The sequence below is a fragment of the Diabrotica virgifera genome, chromosome 7, assembly GCF_917563875.1.
Source record: "Diabrotica virgifera virgifera chromosome 7, PGI_DIABVI_V3a".
NCBI lineage: Eukaryota > Metazoa > Arthropoda > Insecta > Coleoptera > Chrysomelidae > Diabrotica > Diabrotica virgifera.
In genome coordinates this window covers 230008330-230027594 of record NC_065449.1, presented here as the reverse complement: position 1 = coordinate 230027594, position 19265 = coordinate 230008330, and the positions used below count along the sequence as shown (strand labels likewise).

General features: G+C 32.9%; 1 protein-coding gene across 7 annotated transcripts in view; it reads left to right on the top strand.

Annotated features, from left to right (window-relative positions):
* LOC114344195 (zinc finger protein 664-like) overlaps positions 1-19265 on the top strand; it is a 57176-nt gene that overhangs the window by 846 nt on the left and 37065 nt on the right. For 6 of the 7 annotated variants that reach the window (XR_007699161.1, XM_050655398.1, XM_050655395.1 and 3 more), the window contains exons 2-3: positions 3756-4007; positions 4755-4880. Coding sequence is in view for 6 of the 7 variants with exons in the window: in XM_050655398.1 (XP_050511355.1) it covers positions 3878-4007; positions 4755-4880 (256 nt within the window). In the remaining variant the exon portion in view is untranslated. Of the gene's footprint in view, positions 1-3755; positions 4008-4754; positions 4881-10100; positions 17344-19265 lie in introns of those variants that run through there. The other variant, XM_028295045.2, reaches the window with a different exon arrangement.

The following is a 19265-nucleotide window of genomic DNA, read 5'->3' as shown; positions in this document are numbered from 1 at the left end:
TATTGTTAGGATTTGCCTGTATAGTCACATCTCAAAGGCTTTAAGTTTTTTCTCCATCGCTTCAGTGAGGTCCAGGATTCAAATCTGTAGTATAATATTCAGAAGATATATTTTATTTCCAGATTAAGGTTGTGCCTTATAAAGGGTGTGGCTATGTTGTTGAATGCACTCTTAGCCTTGTCTATTATACATTTTACTTCTTTTGAGTGATCCCATTGTTCGTTTACTATTGTCCCAAGATAGAAATACACTCACTAGCAAAAAAATAGGGTCACTCGATGAATTATACACGTTTGATGTCTTGAATTTCCTAATTTCCTCTAATTATACACGTTTGATGTCTTAATATTGAAATTAAAACTCAATTGAAGCCTTAGGCTTTATTAACATTTTCTTTTTTGGTTCATTTGCTTATGTTGGACAATAAAAAAGTTAGGTACTTCAACAACTAGCTATGTTTTTGGCTCTGGCTCATGCTAATGGTGAATATAAAATTCTTAATTGTATGTCAAAAAATGCGCAATAACTATCTCTTAAATCCTACCAAATTTCATTTGCATATCTTTACCGGTTTTAGAGCAACAAATAAATCGTCAGTTTGTAAGAAAAAATTCAACATCCCTTATGTTGGAAACGAAGCATTTGTGGGCATATCTTTATAAAGCAAATGATCATTAATTTTTCATGCAGGATTACCCCTTAAAGTTTGTCGCAGTTATTTAGAAACACCCTTTATTGATGAAGAACATGGCTAGTTGTTAAAGTACATAACTTTTTTATTATACAATAGAAGCAAATGAATCGAAGAAGAAAATGTTAAGAAAGCCTATGGCTACAATTGAGTTTTAATTTCAATGTTTTATCTATGCTATAATATTCCACAGAGTGTTCTGAATTTTAAGGAAGTAACACAGTATGCTTGTTACACCCGGTATAAAATGACATTTACCTGTCTAGCAACAATACTTGTACATTGATATTCTTAAAAAATAAGGCTATAACACAGTGGTTCCCAACCTTTTATGTCTGGCGACCCACCTTCTGATATTATTTCATATTTTTGACCAATCCGTCACCCATGAGGATACACTCTGCCGTGCTTAGCAAAAACGCCGTATCTGCAAAAATCTGAAAAAATGAAATTTTTACTTTTTTCTAGCCCAGATGTGCATATCTATCTTATTTGCTTACTAAAAATGACGTAAATTAAGCCAAAACACATTAAACACACCTCGTCTTATGCCGTATCCTTTGTAAATGTATACGAATTCTTAAACTAAAATCGATTTTACTCAAATGTGATGTCTCTGCAGATACGGCGTTTTTGCTAATCACGGCAGCACTATTCTGTACTCTTTAGCACTACTATAGTGTGTACTAGTGCTAGTGGGTTGCGACCCATCAGTTGGGAAACGCTGCATAACATACTAAAGAAATCACTCAAATTGGACAACAGGTTTAGGAAATTCGAGACCTTAATCATGTATAATTCATTGAGTGACCCATTTTTTTTGCTCACGAGTGTACTATTTTAGTATTTTACTTGGTCCACTGCTGTATTTTTGATAAGCAGTTGGATGCTCTAATTTTATTTTTGCTGATGACCAAAAATTTAGTTTTTGATATTATGTTTACTTGTGTAGTCCAAATCTTTCATTTACTTTGTGTATTAGTTGCTGTAAACTGTTCAAACTGTCTCCAAAAATACAGGGGGATTGATTAGTAGGGTAAAGCTCAATAGCTCCGCTATAGTAATAGATAGCAATAAAAGTTACTAACAAAAATTTTTGCCACCTTTGAGCTTCACATTACAAAATTAGTTAGAATGTTACAGGGTGTTCGATAACACAGTGGCAGACCTAACTTATGTTTTTTTTAAATGGAACACCCTATATTTTATTTTATATTCGAAATCCTGTTAACTTCTCCATCACAAAAATATAAAGGTTTGTAATGTTATACAGGGTATTTACAAAGTTATAACCAATTTTGTATGAAAATCGTAACAAGTTCAACTCCCTGTATAAAGAAAAATATGCACAACAGCAATGGTTTATTAATGCCATACTTTTTTATTTATTGTCAAAATTTTTAAGAATTATTGATATTGCTAATTTTCTTTATATCAAATACAGGGTGAGTCAAAACACAAGTACATTATTTTCTCAGTAATGTTAAATGGAACACCCTGTATTTTATATCATTATTGAAAAGTAACATTAGCGTACTTTAATTTTTATATAACATTCCCTATGCCCAAATTTATTAGTTTTCGAGATATTTTCATTTTTCAGAGCAAATTATTTTAGGTGTTTAAATTTATCTAAATTTTAAGTAAGCCATGACTGAATTGACAATTGAAGATTACCGATTATCAATCCGGTAATCAATGTAACACTGTAGCAAATAAAGAAATAAAAATAATTTATTAGTAATACATTTTACAAACAAAAACACAACCACTACATGCAACATTTTTGAAACAATTAAACTATCTTTTTATGTAAATGCAACAAATAAACAAAGAAAATTAGTAATAAATTTTACAAAAAAACACACAAACACAAAATACAATATTTTGTGAAGACAATTAAACGCTACTTTTGTATGTAAATGTAACAATGTAACAAATAAAGAACAAAACATAATTTATCAGTAATACATTTTGCAAAAAAACATGTTTGAAAAAATTGGAAGCTACTTTTAATAAAATATTTTTAATATTTATTTACATAAGGTGTTCAAAATTATCTCGTAACGTCGTAACACATTTATGTTCGCCTAAATACAATCATTGAATGAGCTACTTACTCTACGGAGCATTTGTAAATTAACCCATCGAAATACACTTTGTATTCTATTTTTCATCTCATCCCTTGTTGTTAGAGGTATTTTATAAACTTCATTATTAACGTAACCCCAAAAAATCAGTCCAGTTTATTAAAATTCTGGTGATTTGGGTGGCCACGCTACTGGTCCATTGAAAAATGAAAATATCTCGAAAACTAATAAATTTAGACATAGGGAATGTTATCTAAAAATTAAAGTACGGTAATGATACTTTTCAATAGTGATATAAAATACAGGGTGTTCCATTTAAAATTACTGAGAAAATAATGTACTTGCGTTTTGACTCACCCTGTATTTGATATAAAGAAAATTAGCAATATCGACCATTCTTGAAAATATTGACAATATGTTAAAATATGGCATTAATAAACCATTGTTGTTTTGCTTATTTTTATTTATACAGGGAGTTGAACTTGTTACGATTTTCATATAAAATTGGTTATAACTTTGTAAATACCCTGTATATCATAACAAACCTTTATATTTTTGTGATGGAGAAGTTAACAGGATTTCGAATTTAAAATAAAATATAGGGTGTTCCATTTAAAAAAACATAAGTTTGGTCTGCCACTGTGTTATCGAACACCCTGTAACATTCTAACTAATTTTGTAATGCGAAGCTCAAAGGTGGCTAAAATTTTTGTTATTAACTTTTATTGCTATCTATTACTATAGCGGAGCTATTGAGCTTTACCCTACTAATCAATCACCCTGTAGTGTTGTCTGCATAGTGGATGTTGTTAGGCGTTCTCCTTTTAGGAGTATTCTATGTTCTCAGTTTTCCAAGGCTTCACTAAATATTTCCTCTGAATAAAGTTTAATAATATAGTTCCTCTCTAAGGCAAATGTCTGGATCCGCCACTGCATGTAGGGATGTAATAATACATAATTATTATTAATTGTAGGATCACCATCTGGATTTCAAATAAACACCGTATTGTACTGGGACCACTACCAGGTGTTTTATTATCATTGAATCAATGTACTAAATAATTCTGTATATTTCAAATATATTCATTCAGTTTATATGTCAGCTATGGATTTTAAAGTTGAAATTAAGGATGAGCCTGTCGAATATATCCAAAAGGATACAGAGAGCCAGCTATCCACATCCATAGATCTGGAAAACTTCAAAAATGAAAAAGAAGATAAATCAGGTGAGACAAGAAGTAAAGTAAAAGTTAGTGTTCAATCTTCTTCTCTGCGATGAAGGCTGGTAATCATCATGGCTATTTTGACCTTCAAGGCAGCTACTCTGAACAGTTGCCTTGAGCTGCAACCAAACCATTCTCTCAGATTCCTCAACCAGGAAATGCGTCTCCTTCCTACGCTTCTCCTACCCTCTGTTTTTCCTTGAATTATGAGTCTCAAGATGTTATATCTTTCGCCACTCATCACATATCCGAGATATTGCAATTTTCTTTCTTTTATTGTTTTCGATTTCCCTGTCTCTGCCTATTCTCCTTAACACTTCTATATTAGTGACTCTATCTACCCATGAAATCCTTAACACTTCTAAATGTCCACATTTCAAATGCGTTAAGTCGATTTATTGCATTTCGATTTAATGTCCATGATTCAGCTCCATAGTAAAGCACACTGTATACATAACATTTAATTAGTCTTATGCCCGTATTTATAGTTGAGTCTCAAGACCTCGTCGAGTCTTGAGACCAACCTTGAATAAAATTTGGGTTTAGTTTACACACACATTTTATTCAAGGTCAGTCTTGAGACTCTGCTATAAATACAGGCATTATTCTGAGGGCCAATGTCAAATCTTCGCTGCATAAAATCTTTTTCATTTTCACGAAGTAGGCATGTGCTTTTTCAATTCTCACTCTTATTTCTGCAGTATAATCGTTATTTATAAATAAAGTGATGTACATATTTGTATTTATTAGAAATGGGACTAAACGCTGAAATCAAGGAAGAGTTTTCAGACAGTTGTCAAGTATATACAAAGGATCAGCTGTTTACATCGCCAGATCTTAAAGACTTGGTTAATGAAGCAGATGAAGATAACTCAGGTGAGAGAAGTAATAAAAATATGCTGTGTCTAGGTACACTCTAACTTATACACAAATCAAAAAAGTAAGATACATGCGAAAGAAACCTCATCAAGCCTGTGACGTCATTATTTAGCATGTGCTGTGACTGTATTTTTAGTACACGCCAATATTCCGATTTTTCAGTTTATTTACTGTTTGTTTGATGACAAATATTTGTGATTAAGGTAAGCAGAACTATTTAGATGCCTCGAACTTAAATGTAATAAATCAATGTGTACATAAAAATAAATATTCAGGTTAGCAAAATGTATATTTAGTGGACATTACGTGTACAAAATACTGCTAAAATAATTTTTATATGTAAAATTATTATTGTCAAAGCTGAGAAAATTATTTTTTAGTTCGTTTTATCGGCACCACTTTTATTTTAATTTTGGGCGTTACATAATGTTATTTCAGTTATAACTAAAAAAATATATATTGATTTATAGCGATTACAATAAAGCGGATTTTTATATTGTTTTCCATAGTAAAAACTGGTTCTCCATGCCCACTTTCGATTTTTTGCGAATTTTCTGAAAAAATTTCCTCTTTACTGTTTTTGTTACTTCTTGTAACTGAAACGAATTCACTTTCGTTATGGTCTAAGAGCTAGCAACGTTTTCGAGCAAATATTTTAAGACAGCTGATTCTTTAATATATTATTCCCTATGCTTCCTCGAACACCTTACCGGCCATCTGGCTACTGAGACAGGTTGCGTTCATTACTGCGCAGCGCACCTGTACAGGTAAATATATCGAATTTAAAATTATTTTAAGACGAAACATTTTTTTGCCATTACTTGTAAAACATTCTTAGAAATATGAATTATAATTGCCAGACATTTCTGTGGTTGCTAAATACGTGCCATACGCTATAGTCTAAATGGCTATCAACGTTTTCGAGCAACTATTTTAAGACAGCTGATTCTTTAATATATTATTCCCTATGCTTCCTCGAACACCTTACCGGCCATCTGGCTACTGAGACAGGTTGCGTTCATTACTGCGCAGCGCACCTGTACAGGTAAATATATCGAATTTAAAATTATTTTAAGACGAAAAATTTTTTTGCCATTACTTGTAAAACATTCTTAGAAATATGAATTATAATTGCCAGACATTTCTGTGGTTGCTAAATACGTGCCATACGCTATAGTCTAAATGGCTATCAACGTTTTCGAGCAACTATTTTAAGACAGCTGATTCTTTAATATATTATTCCCTATGAATCCTCGAACACCTTCCCGGCCATCTGGCTACTGAAACAGGTTGCGTTCATTACCGCGCAGCACACCTGTACAGGTAAATATATCGAATTTAAAATTATTTTAAGACGAAAATTTTTTTTGCCATTACATACTTTTTAAACATTATCAGAAACATGAATTACAATTGCCAGGCATTTCTGTGGTTGCTAAATGTGCACCAGACGCTATTATAAATAATAATAGAAAAATTTAAATCATTTTAGTATGTCTGTAATTTTAATATTATATTATTAACACATAAATAAATGCAAAATTAATTTTCCAGGCATTAATTCGGTTGCATTCACCAGCCAGATGGATTTAAAATCATAAAAATAGTGTGTATTTTCAGCAAAACGACGCTGGCTTTGTTAAGAAATAAGACAAACAAAAGATACAGGTAAATATATTTGAAATTAATTTAAGACGAAAATTTTTTTTGGCATTACTTTTTAAACATTATCAGAAACATGAATTACAATTGCCAGACATTTCTGTGGTTGCTAAATATGCGCCAGACGCTATTTATTATAAATAATAATAGAAAAATTTAAATCATTTTAGTATGTCTGTAATTTTAATATTATATTATTAACACTTAAATAAATGCAAAATTAATTTGCCAGACTTTAACTCGGTTGCAGTCACCAGCCAGATGGATTTAAAATCGTTTAAAATGATATATATTTTCAGCAAAACGTACGCTGGCTATATTAAAAAATAAGACAAACAAAAGATACAGGTAAATATATTTGAAATTAGTTTAAGACGAAAAATTTTTGTGTCATTACTTTTTAAACATTATTAGAAACATGAATTATAATTGCCAGACATTTCTGTGGTGCTAAATGCGAGCCAGACGCTATTTATTATAAATAATAATAGAAAAGTTTACATCATTTTAGTATGTCTGTAATTTTAATATTATATTATTAACACATAAATAAATGCAAAATTAATTTGCCAGACATTAACTCGGATGCAGTCATCAGCCAGATCAGATTAAAGTTGTAGAGTATTCCAGTAATATATTAGTTATTACAGAAAGATAGCGGTAGAGTAGACTGGCGGAAAGAGACAGGAATAAATCTACCTACCTACGGTATTTAAAGAAATTTTTATTTATCTCAACCTAGCTAATAATGACAGAATAAAATATGTAAAATGTTAATAAATAAAAATTATTGTCGAAATTTTCAACAACATAATAAAAAATAATATTTTTTATTCTGGGAATCATTTTTTTCATTTAAATTGGTTAAATTAATGTTTTCAAATTAAATAATCATAAAAAAAGGATAAAATGAAATTGAAGTCTTATCAACATTCATACTTGTGTTTATGAATATGATATACATTATATAATATAACTTGTGTCACTCACACTTGACAGCGAAGAACTTGATGTATGACGAAGATTTGACAAAACTGAATTAATGTCAGATATGTTACGATACTTAGCCATTAAGGCTGCAAAAGAATTGTATCACCCGAATTGTATCACCCAATGAATTGTATCACCCGAATGTCATTCTCTAGGAGTGAGCAAGTCTCAGGCTGGGTTAAATCACTATGCTTGCTTGCTTGCTGCAAAAGAATTGTAACATTTTTTATGGTATCCATCAGTGGTATTCACTTGGTCCGGTAACTGTACATACATTATTATATTTTAAATTGTATTTAATACGCGCACTCAAAACGTCTTTACACTCTAACAGTTTTTCATCCACAAAAGTTATTACATTCTCGTTTTTTTCCTTGCAAAACACACATTGTATTTTATTTGGCTTTATATTGTATCACAATTACTTTTCACTAAATAGAAACTCGACAAGAATCGTTAACAAACTGTGAATTTATTGTGACTGACCCATCTTAATAACATGTGCGGACAACATTCACCCCCGAAATTGTCGTCTTTTGTTTGTCTAGTTTCTTAACCCAACCAGCGATCGTTTTGCTGAAAATACACATTATTTTTATGATTTTAAATCCATCTGGCTGGTGAATGCAACCGAATTAATGCCTGGCAAATTAATTTTGCATTTATTTATGTGTAAATAATATAATATTAAAATTTCAGACATACTAAAATGATTTAAATTTTTCAATTATTATTTATAAAAAATAGCGCCTGGCGCATATTTAGCAACCACAGAAATGCCTGGCAAGTATAATTCATATTTCTAATAATGTTTAAAAAGTAATGGCAAAAAAATTTTTCGTCTTAAAATAATTTTAAATTCGATATATTTACCTGTACAGGTGCGCTGCGCAGTAATGAACGCAACCTGTCTCAGTAGCCAGATGGCCGGTAAAGTGTTCAAGGAAGCATAGGGAATAATATATTAAAAAAACCAAGTGTCTTAAAATCACTGTTTTCCCGACTCTTGGTCCATTAGGTCTGACACTCATTGTAGTTAGCACAGCATACAAACAGCACAAGTTAGTATTCCAAAAATACAGTCACAGTACACCCTAAGTAATGCTATTACTAGCTTCATAACGTTTGGCACACATGTATCTAACTTTTTGATTTGCATACAAGTTAGCAATACCTAGACACAGCGACAAAAATATGTAGGGAGAATTTATTTTTATAGATTTCATTTTAATCTATAATAGATCATTTTTTTACATTTAGAAGATAAAATGGCCTGTAGGTAACCTATACTAAATTTCAATAAGACATGTAGTATGTAACATGTAAGCAACGATTTTAGTTGTTAAATGTGTTCAAAATTTATCTACTCGTTCCATGGTAACAGTATATTATTAAAATTGTCTTTTCTTGATTATTAGTTTTTATTTTACAGTATATAGATTATTGTAGTCACTGAATACATAGATAGTGAAAAATAATCCTATTAATTAAAGTAATGAAAATGAAAAGTAATCAAATCTCTTAACCCCTTCGGTACGGTAATGCACCCGTGTGCATCATGCTTGACTGTCCGTTCAGTACGGTGATGCACACGGGTGCATTATGAGTTTTCGTTCGCCATATACGGCGGGCCACCATCTGAATACATATTTCAGGTATTTTGTTCCGTCCGAATTACCTTATTCAAATCTAATAAAGTGGGGAAACCACGCCCAAAAGTGGGTGATGTCCAGAAGGAGATTAGATTTAGTTAATTTGATTGGTGATAAAGTGATAAGGTTGTTTGGATGTTTGACTGATGGGATTGTGTGGGAGGTGAAGTTACTGTGCTGCTGTTTACAACTTACCTTACTATCCCTTGCAAGATAATTCGGATGGAATTTCCCAGATTAGGAGACTGGGGCGATATCAAGCACAAAATAATCTGGGGAATTCCATCCGAATTATCTTATTTATCTTTTTTAATAATTTTTGTTTAAAATGGCATTTTATGGATAAAATTTAATTCAATTCACATACTATGTAGAATAATAAATTTAATAAAAATAGTTTTATTTCTAAAATTAGTGTTATTATTCCATTAACTTTAATTAGTTGTAGTGTAATACTGTATTTTAACCGACCGCGCGAAGCCGCCCGGTAAGCGCTCGAATCCGTATATAGGAGGCGACTTGCTGAATGACGATCCGGCACGAAGGGGTTAACGCTAAAGCAGAAGAAAAGAAACTGAAATGATAGGGACACGTGATCAGAATGAACGAAATTAGACAGGTGAAGAAGATAGGGAAAGCGAGAAAAATAGGGAATAAATCGAAGAGAACGACCAAGAAAAACATGGAACAATAGCATAAGTGAGATTCTCAAAGAAAGGGGGAAGACATGGAGTGAGGCGAAGGAACTAGCTAGAAACGGAAAAGAGTGTCGTAAATTTGTAGAAAAGATTTAAGAGGGCTTGTACACCTCGACACCTACGGCTATAAGAGATTTTCGATTATGTATGTATATATGTATATTTTACCCTGTAGTTTCTGCATAATTTTTTTATAGTTTTTATTTTTATTTTAGGATTTTCTCAAAACGGAATGGAATTCATGAAAACTGAACTTGAATGCTCTACAGAACAACAAATAAATGTAAACACTGAAGAAACATCAAATAATTCTATTTATAAATGTAAAATTTGTTTTGAGCAATTTTGTCAAGCAGGTTCTTTGAAACGACATATAAAAACACACACGGCAGAAAAGAGTTACAAGTGTGAAATTTGTTTGAAGCACTTTACTCGGGCACACGATTTGAAACGCCATTTGAAACTGCACAATGGTGAAACGCCTTACAAGTGTGAAATTTGTTTGAAGCACTTTACTCGGCCACAAGATTTGGAATGCCATTTGAGAGTGCACACGGGTGAAACCTATAAGTGTGAAATTTGTCTTAAGAAGTTCACTTGGGCACAAGATTTGAAACGCCATTTGAAAGCGCACACTGGAGAAACGCCTTACAAGTGTGATATTTGTTTAAAGCAGTTTGTCCAAATGCACGATTTGAAAATTCATTTTAGAGTACACACTGGAGAAAAGCCTTATAAGTGTGAAATCTGTTTTAAACAGTTTACTCAAACAAGTCATTTGAACAGGCATATAAAAGTTCACACTGGAGAAAAGCCTTACAAGTGTGAAATTTGTTTTAAGCAAGTTACTACAAAAGATCAATTGGAATGTCATTTGAGGGTGCATACTGAAGAAAAGCCTCACAAGTGTGAAATTTGTTTTAAGCAGTTTAGTCATGCACATAGTTTGAAAAGTCATTTGAGAGTGCACACTGGAGAAAAGCCTTACAAGTGTGAAATCTGTTTGAAGCAGTTTACTCAGAAACATCATTTAAACGATCATTTACGATTGCACACTGGAGAAACGCCCTATAAGTGTGAAATTTGTCTTAAGGAGTTTTCTCAGAAAATCCATTTAAAGAATCATTTGAGATTGCACACTGGAGAAGAGCCTTATAAGTGTGAAATTTGTCTTAAACAATTTACTTATAAAAAATCTTTGGATGCACATATGAAACTTCACAATGGCGAAAAGGCTTTCAAGTGCGAAATTTGTTTAAAGCAGTTTACTCGAGCGGACGAATTGAAACGTCATTTGAGAGTGCACACTGGAGAAAAGCCCTATAAGTGTGGAATTTGTTTTAAACAATTTAGTCAAGCACATAGGTTGAAATCACATTTGAGAGTGCACACTGGAGAAAAGCCTTACAAGTGCGAAGTTTGTTTGAAGCAATTTTCTCAGAAACATCATTTAAATGATCATTTAAAATTGCACATTGGAGAAACACCTGATAACTGAGGTGCTTAGAAACAAAATGTGTTAAATCTAGTTTTTGTCGAAAATGGGATATTGGGCTTAACTAGTTCCTCAGAGTCAATTCTATAGGTACAACACTGTACTAGGGCAGTCCGATAAGTACTTAGCCTCTCCGCCCGATGGCGCCACTATCGCAAATAAAATGTACTGTCATTTAATGCGTTCTCGTAGACGGCTAATCAGCCCTGTGATGGATGACCGAAGTTATCGAAATTCCCTGAAATTGAAGCTCAAATACCCCAAAGTCCCCAAATTTAAATTGTTGCCGCATTTTAATAAATTATTAGTCAAATGAAGAGAACAGTAAAGCAAAATTCATACTACAATATCAACGAGGGCCATGGAAATAATCCATAGTTCCTATCGTCTTCGATTATATGGGAGTATAATATACAGTTCTATGTACCGGGTGTCCCAATAAGAATGGCTCTCGGCCATATCTCAGGAACGGTTTATAGTAGAGCTTTGAAATAAAAAATTTTATAACAAAAGTTGCCTCAGGAAAGCCTGGAAAATATTTTCATAATTGTGGGTCCACCGCTAGAGGGCGTAATTGAATATCAAAAATAAAAAAATCTAAATTTTACAAAATTTTCCTAATGAAGGGGCACTGGAAATCCGATTATTGTATTCTTCATCAAATTCTGCGCATATTTGATTTAACAAGTTTAACTCTACCTTTGCAAATAAGAGGTGGGGGTGAGTGGGAACCTTGTTATGAAAAAATGGCTGTAAGTCCGGTTCTGCTAAATCAAATTTTGAAAACTGGGTCTTGTTGAAGACATCTTTTTCTTCAATGTAAGAGTGATAATTATGAACCATCCTAATAAGTAATAAGCCAGCTGGGAGGCGTTATTTAATTTTTTTTTAGAAATCTAGTTTTCTTTGGAAAATATTAAATACAAGTATGCATTTTTAATCATACTTTATAAAATTAGATTAAATTAGCTATAGAATAGCGAAAACCGCATGTCGATACCTTTTGTCTATCTCGAGAAACGTGTAAATTTTATACATAACTGTTACTATCACCGGTAAACTAAGTTAATGAAAAGTAGTGTGCTGTGGAAAAAAACAAAATAACATTTTCCAGATGTCAACGTATAAAAATATAATTAATTAAAACAACAATATAAAGAGAAACAATACTATTAAAATTAAATATAACACAGAACAAAAAGAACTACTTAGTGACGACCTAAATATTCAAATTGTTGCCCATCATACACTACTCTAGAATACATTATCCAGAGAATACTAAACGCCATTCAAAGCATATCGAGAGCAGAAATTGAGACTGCTGTTCAATCTACTCTTGAAAGAGTAAATGTTTGCAACGAAAATGATGGGCAAAAATTTGAACGTTTATGTCATCACTAAATAGTTGTTTTTATTTCTTTGTAATAGGGCTTTTCAACGCTTCTCATTTGTTTTGAGCCTCTGTCATATGCCGTATAATCCGTGTATAATATTAATATACGAGATATGAACGAGGCTCGAAACAAATGAGAAGCGTTGAAAAGACCTAATATACGTTGACAGCTGGAAAATGTTTCTTTGTTGTTTCCATAGCACACTACTTTTAATGAATTATTTCGTTTACCGGTGACAGTAACAGTTATGTTTTTAAATTTACACGTTTTGTAAGATATCTCGAGATAGAAAAAAGGTATTAACATGCGGTTTTCGCTATTCTGTTGCTAATTTTGTCTAATTTTGTAATATGGTATTAAAAATGCATGTTTGTATTTAATATTTTCCGAGGAACACTAGATTTATGAAAAAAATTAAATAACGCCTTCTAGCTGGCATATTACTCAGTAAGTTGGTTCGAAATCATAACTTTTACATTGACAAAAAAGATCTGTCTTCAACAAGACCAAGTTTGCAAAATTTGATTAAGCAGAACCATACTCACAGCCAGTTTTTCATAACAAGGTTCCCACTCACCCCCACCTCTTATTTCCAAAGGTAGACCTAAACTTGTCAAATCAAATATGCGTAGAATTTTATGAAGAATACGACGATCGGATTTCCAGTGCCCATTCATTAGGAAAATTTTGTAAAATTTAGATTTTTTAATTTTTGATATTCAATTACGCCCTCTAGCGGTGGTCCCACGATTATGAAAATAATTTCCAGGCTTTTCCTGAGGCAACTTTTGTTACAAAAGTTTTTATTTCAAAGCTCTACTATAAACGGTTCCTGAGATATGGCCGAGAGCCATTCTTATTGGGACACCCGGTACATTCGCAAATTTAATTTACCATGACCCCTTAAAATCATCCATAATTTTCCGCCCCCAAAAAATCCCACTACAATTTCTGCTTAGAAAAATTTCAATAGACGCTTTCAAATTAACCCAAAATTTTGGGAAAATACACCAATCTGGCAACCCTGTTTCTATCTACCGTTTGAAAGCAACTTGGAAACACCAAGGAACCCAAAAAGTAGTTTGCTGTTCGGTCATCGGCGGTAGCCACCGACGGGTATGTTCGGAACAATCTCTCGCGCTCACTCCAACTTGTACTATTTGTACATAAGGTTCTCTTTGTTACTTCAAAATTTGTTCCTCAAAACTTCTTTCTAATATAACGTTGATGATATAACTATCTCATAACTGCGAGCGATACATCACACCAAATTTTACCTTAGTTATCTTAACTTTAACTCTAACGTTAAACTTAACTTCGGTAATCCATCACAGGACTGATGGTCAAAATTTCAGCCAAATCGAAATTATAGTATTGTTGTGATTGCGTGTGAAAGTCAGCGTGTCCGCGGATTTTAATAAAATGGAAAAAGAGCAATATCGGTCGGTGATTCGATTCTTGTTTTTGGAAGGGAAATCACGCAGCGAAATCAAAGAGTGCTTGGATGCTGTGTACGGTGACTCTTCTCCTTCAATGGCAACTGTCAAAAATTGGTTTAATGAGTTTCAACGTGGACAAACGTCGGTTTTTGATGATCCACGCGTAGGTGCTCCGAAAATGGCTACCACGGAGAATAACGTGACAAAAATTCACGATCTTGCATTGGTAGACCGCCGACTGAAGGTGCGCGAGATAGCTGACAGTAGGCATTTCAAAAGTCCGCGTATGTCATATACGGCATGAAATTTTAAGCACGAGAAAGCTGTCGGCGCGATGGGTGCCGCGTTTGCTCACTTCAGACAATAAGCGCAACCGTGAGACCACTTTAGAGCAGTGTTTGACGCTATTTAAGTGTGATCCAAAGGAGTTTTATGTCGTTTCATAACTGTCGACGAAACATGGATTCACTGGTATACACCAGAAACCAAGGAACAGTTGAAAGCGTGGAAAGCACCCGGCGAACGTGCTCCGAAGAAGGCGAAGACTGCCCAATCGGCCAGAAAGTTGATGGCCAGCATTTTCTGGGATTCACAAGGTGTGATCTACATCGACCACTTGGAGAAGGACAAAACGATCACAGGCCCCTATTATGCTGAATTATTGGGCCAATTCGACGCCAAATTGAAGAAAAACCGACCCCATTTGGCAAAGAAAAAAGTGCTCTTCCACCATGACAACCCACCGGCTCACATCTCCGCCGTCGCCATGACCAAATTGGTCGAATTGGGCTATGAACTGTTGCCCCATCCACCGTATTCTCCAGATTTGGACCCATGCGACTACTGTTTGTTTCCAAACTTGAAAAATACACTCGCTGGGCAGTAATATAAGTCGATGAGGAGGTCATCGCCGCCACGGAAGTCTATTTTGCAGACCTTGAGAAAAGGTATTTTTCAGACGGGTTGAAGAAATTGGAGCATCGCTGGGTCAAGTGTATGGAGCTAAAAGGAGACTATGTAGAGAAATAAATTGCCACTTTTCCAAAATTTTCCTTTTTATTTTGTAGGTTAAGTACTTATCGGACTGCCCACGTATTTACGGTCAAGACGAATTAATTCCAATACACTTCAATCGACTAAAAGTTACTTTGGAAACAAAACTGAGAAAGTACCGCCTGCTAAAAGATCAAAACAGTCCACCGCAACGATTCCAATGAATCACAAGCATACTTTCGACCCACGTGAGATGGCGTTACTATGGAAGTATATATCAGCCAGCAGTTAGTATGCTATTTTAATATAGAGAATACAGTCGATTTCTTTGTAAATTTTTTCTTACCACATGCTGAGAGATATTTTGCAGTTAATAATAATAATTTTATTGATCGGAACAATCAATAAATGTCATTAGTGTCAAAACGGTGGAGTAAACTTGCTTGAGGTTGGACTAATAATTACAAACAAGTTTTACGGCGCAGGGAATTTGAATTACTCCTCTTGGTTTAAAAACAGACTATAGTATTACAGAAGAAGTTATCTTTTTTAATAGAAATGAATTGAGTGGTTAAATTTTAATGAATTAGAAATGGACTTAGGTGAATTTCAGTCAATTACCATATGAATAGGCAGGTTTTAGAAAAGGCTATTCAACTTCCGATCACCTGTTAACCACAAAAATATTAATAGAAAAATGTAACGAATACAAGTTTCCAGTTTTTATAGCATTTGTAGACTATGAAAAAGCTTTCGACACATATAGTTATAGAACACACGGCCGTAATAAACGCAATGCAAAATTGTAGAATAGACAGCAGATATAAGAAACTATGAACCAAGCTACAGCTACATAGTACCTAAATGAAAATGAATACACGAACCCTGTACCATTAAACAGGGAGACACTCTATCACCCAAACTGTTCACCTTAGTTTTGGAGGACGTTTTTAAAAATCTAAATTGGAAATATAAGGGAATAAACATTAATGGCCGCTACCTCAGTAATCTACGATTTGCGGATGACATAATCCTGATAGCTACTGACCTACTTCAGAACTACACACAGAATCTTATAAAATAAGACTGAAAATGAATTTAAACAAAACAAAAGTCATGCACTCCGAAGAACCGATGACAATAATAAACAACACAGTTATAGAAAAAATTGAAGAATATATATACTTAGGACAAAAAATAATACTAAATAGGGAAATTCAAACGGAAGAAATAAAAAGAAGAAGTTAGCATGGGCAGCATTCGGCAAACTGAATTATATACTCAGAAATCAGCAAATTCAACTACATCTTAGATCTAAAGTTTTTGATGCATGCATTATTCCGATATTAACATATGGGGCACAAACATGGACAATCGCAAAAAAGAATATGAACATACTCAGAGTTACTCAACACGCGATGGAAAGAGCAATGCTTGGCATATCACTTAAGGGCAGGAAAACAAACACATGGATAAGGCAGAAAACCAAAGTCACCAATGTGGTACAAAAATCACTAAAATTGAAATGGGAATACGCTGGACATGTAGCTAGGAGCGATCTTAACAAATGGCACAGAACAATTCTAACCTGGAGACCATACGAACACAAAAGACCCAGAGGCAGACCTTCTATGAGATGGACAGATGATCTGAAAACTGCCGGGAAAAATTGGCTACAAGTAGCGTACAACAAAAAACAATGGAAAGGAAGACTTGAAGAGGCTTATGTTCAGATGTGGACGTGAATGGCTAGACGAAGAAGAAGAAGACCATATGGAACCAAAAATATGTTGATTTAAATGATTCAGAAGTTACTGAAAGTAATCGATTATTGGATAAAATAAATAAAACTGCAGAACATTAAATTCTAACTACATGGAATGCAATTCCTAACACGTTTAAATGTTTAAAAATATTAGCAAAGGCAATGTTATCAATGTTTTTGTGGGTATGTGAATCTCTATTTTCCGAATTAAACTTTATAAAAGATAAATATAGAAATATAATGTATACAGTACATATTGTGTACAGCAACAAAAATCACATTAGAAACAATTGTTGTTTTTACCATGAATTTTGTTTCTAGCATATTGCTTTTTGTAAAACATTGATTAATAAAAAACTGTTAAAAGTAGAATTCCTTTTATTTGTTTTGACATTTTGAAATTTTCGTTTATTATTGAAGTTATACTTCTTTACGATCGAGAGTGAAATTCAATAATACCGGGCGCATACGCACACAGACAATATGTAATTCGTTACTAGTCTTTGAAGATATGTATGTATCAGCGCAAATAAGTCATTAAAAGGATATATTAGTGTTTTTAGTAAATGTATTATTTATTTTAATTTTTGTGTCTTTGGATTTGTCTTCCTCGGGAATAAGATATATTTTATAATAATAGTAAGTATATTTAAAGTATTTTTGTATACTTCACTTGGTCTATTAAATTTGTCAGTATGTATGAGAAATCTTGTAACCAGTCAAAGCAAAGGGAATATAGCTCAGTGGGAGAGCGTGTGACTGGAGATCGAGAGGTCCCGGGTTTAAATCCCGGACGATTCATATTCTTTTTTTTTTTAATTTTTGGTATCGTTTTAATAAAAAAGTTTTAAAAGTGGTAGGTAAGAACGTTAGTTTAATATTTAAATAAAATACAAATAACCTGTTAAGTATATTTATTTCTTTGAAATTATATAATAGAAGTATAACTTCTTACGTGCCTACAAAGTACACACACATTCTTTAAAAAAAAATGAAAGTACATAACTTTATGAATACTCTCTAAAAATGTCAGATTGATCGGAGCAAAGTTAGAGGAAATACTGTATGGATATCCCTACCTTCGACTAGCTTTGCAGCAGCTTCACACCAGTGCGCTTGAGCGTAGTGAGAAACGTTTAACAGCTGCTCCTCTTCTCTTTAGTAAATTATTCTTCGATTCAAAAACATTCCGGTGTACATCACCTTACCATTTGACATACAAAGACAAATTGAAAATAAAACTTGACAATATTTTCAACGCGGGTTTCTCAAAACTGTAGTGAGAGCACGCAAAATAGAATTCTATTTTGCTGACGTCATAAAACGAATTTCTCAATGCGAGAATCGACGGTTGCTATGCAACGTGACGTCACTAAAATAGAATTCTATTTTGCGTGCTTCCACTACAGCTTTTCAAGGCGGTAGACATTGTAACTCATAAACTACTTGACTGATCCACTTGAAATTTTGTAGATATTTTCTTTAGACATTTCGTGGGATAACGCTGTCAAGATATTTATTGTTTAACAATAATAAATATGTTAATTTTCACCCTTTTTTGCAAAAAAATTCCTTGTTTTGATTCTGAGTGATACCAAAAAGTCAAAAATCGTTAAAACTAAAAAAACTTGACAGCGTTACTTCGAGAAACTCATAAGCTAATAATATCTTTTTGAATTTTTTGTTAAACATGATCCAACGATGAGTTCTGATGCCCACCGCAAAATCCATTATTTTTTGAGGAGTCTTTAAAAATTTGCAGTCGCTGGCTTATTTTTCAATATTTTTCCTTGATTTTATTTAATATTCTATGAAATGTACTGAATACATATGTATTTAATTTAAAAATAAAATAATTCCACAATACTTCCAAAAAACATTCACAAAAGTGTGCTTGAAATGTTGATTTAAAGATAGCTGCGATAAGATTTTGATAGGCAACCCATGCAAGTAATATTTGTCTACAGTCCGTCTAATTTACGTACCGTTACAGGTCATTATCTACGTTAGAAATCTAAGTTGACATTGTTGCCCAATTACAAAAAGTTCTTGAATTCATTTTAAATCAAATACATCACACAATTTTTGCGGAAGTGGATTACACAGCAAAACAAATTAATATTCAATGTAAATAAATAAAAACTTTAGAAATAGAAAACAAGAATTAAGTTATAATCTTATGTTAAAGTACATAATAAAAACAGTAAACATAATCAAACAAATATTTATAGTAAAGAATATAAACAAATATGAAGTGTCATCACCGTAACTGTCAAATAAATGTTAACAATTTA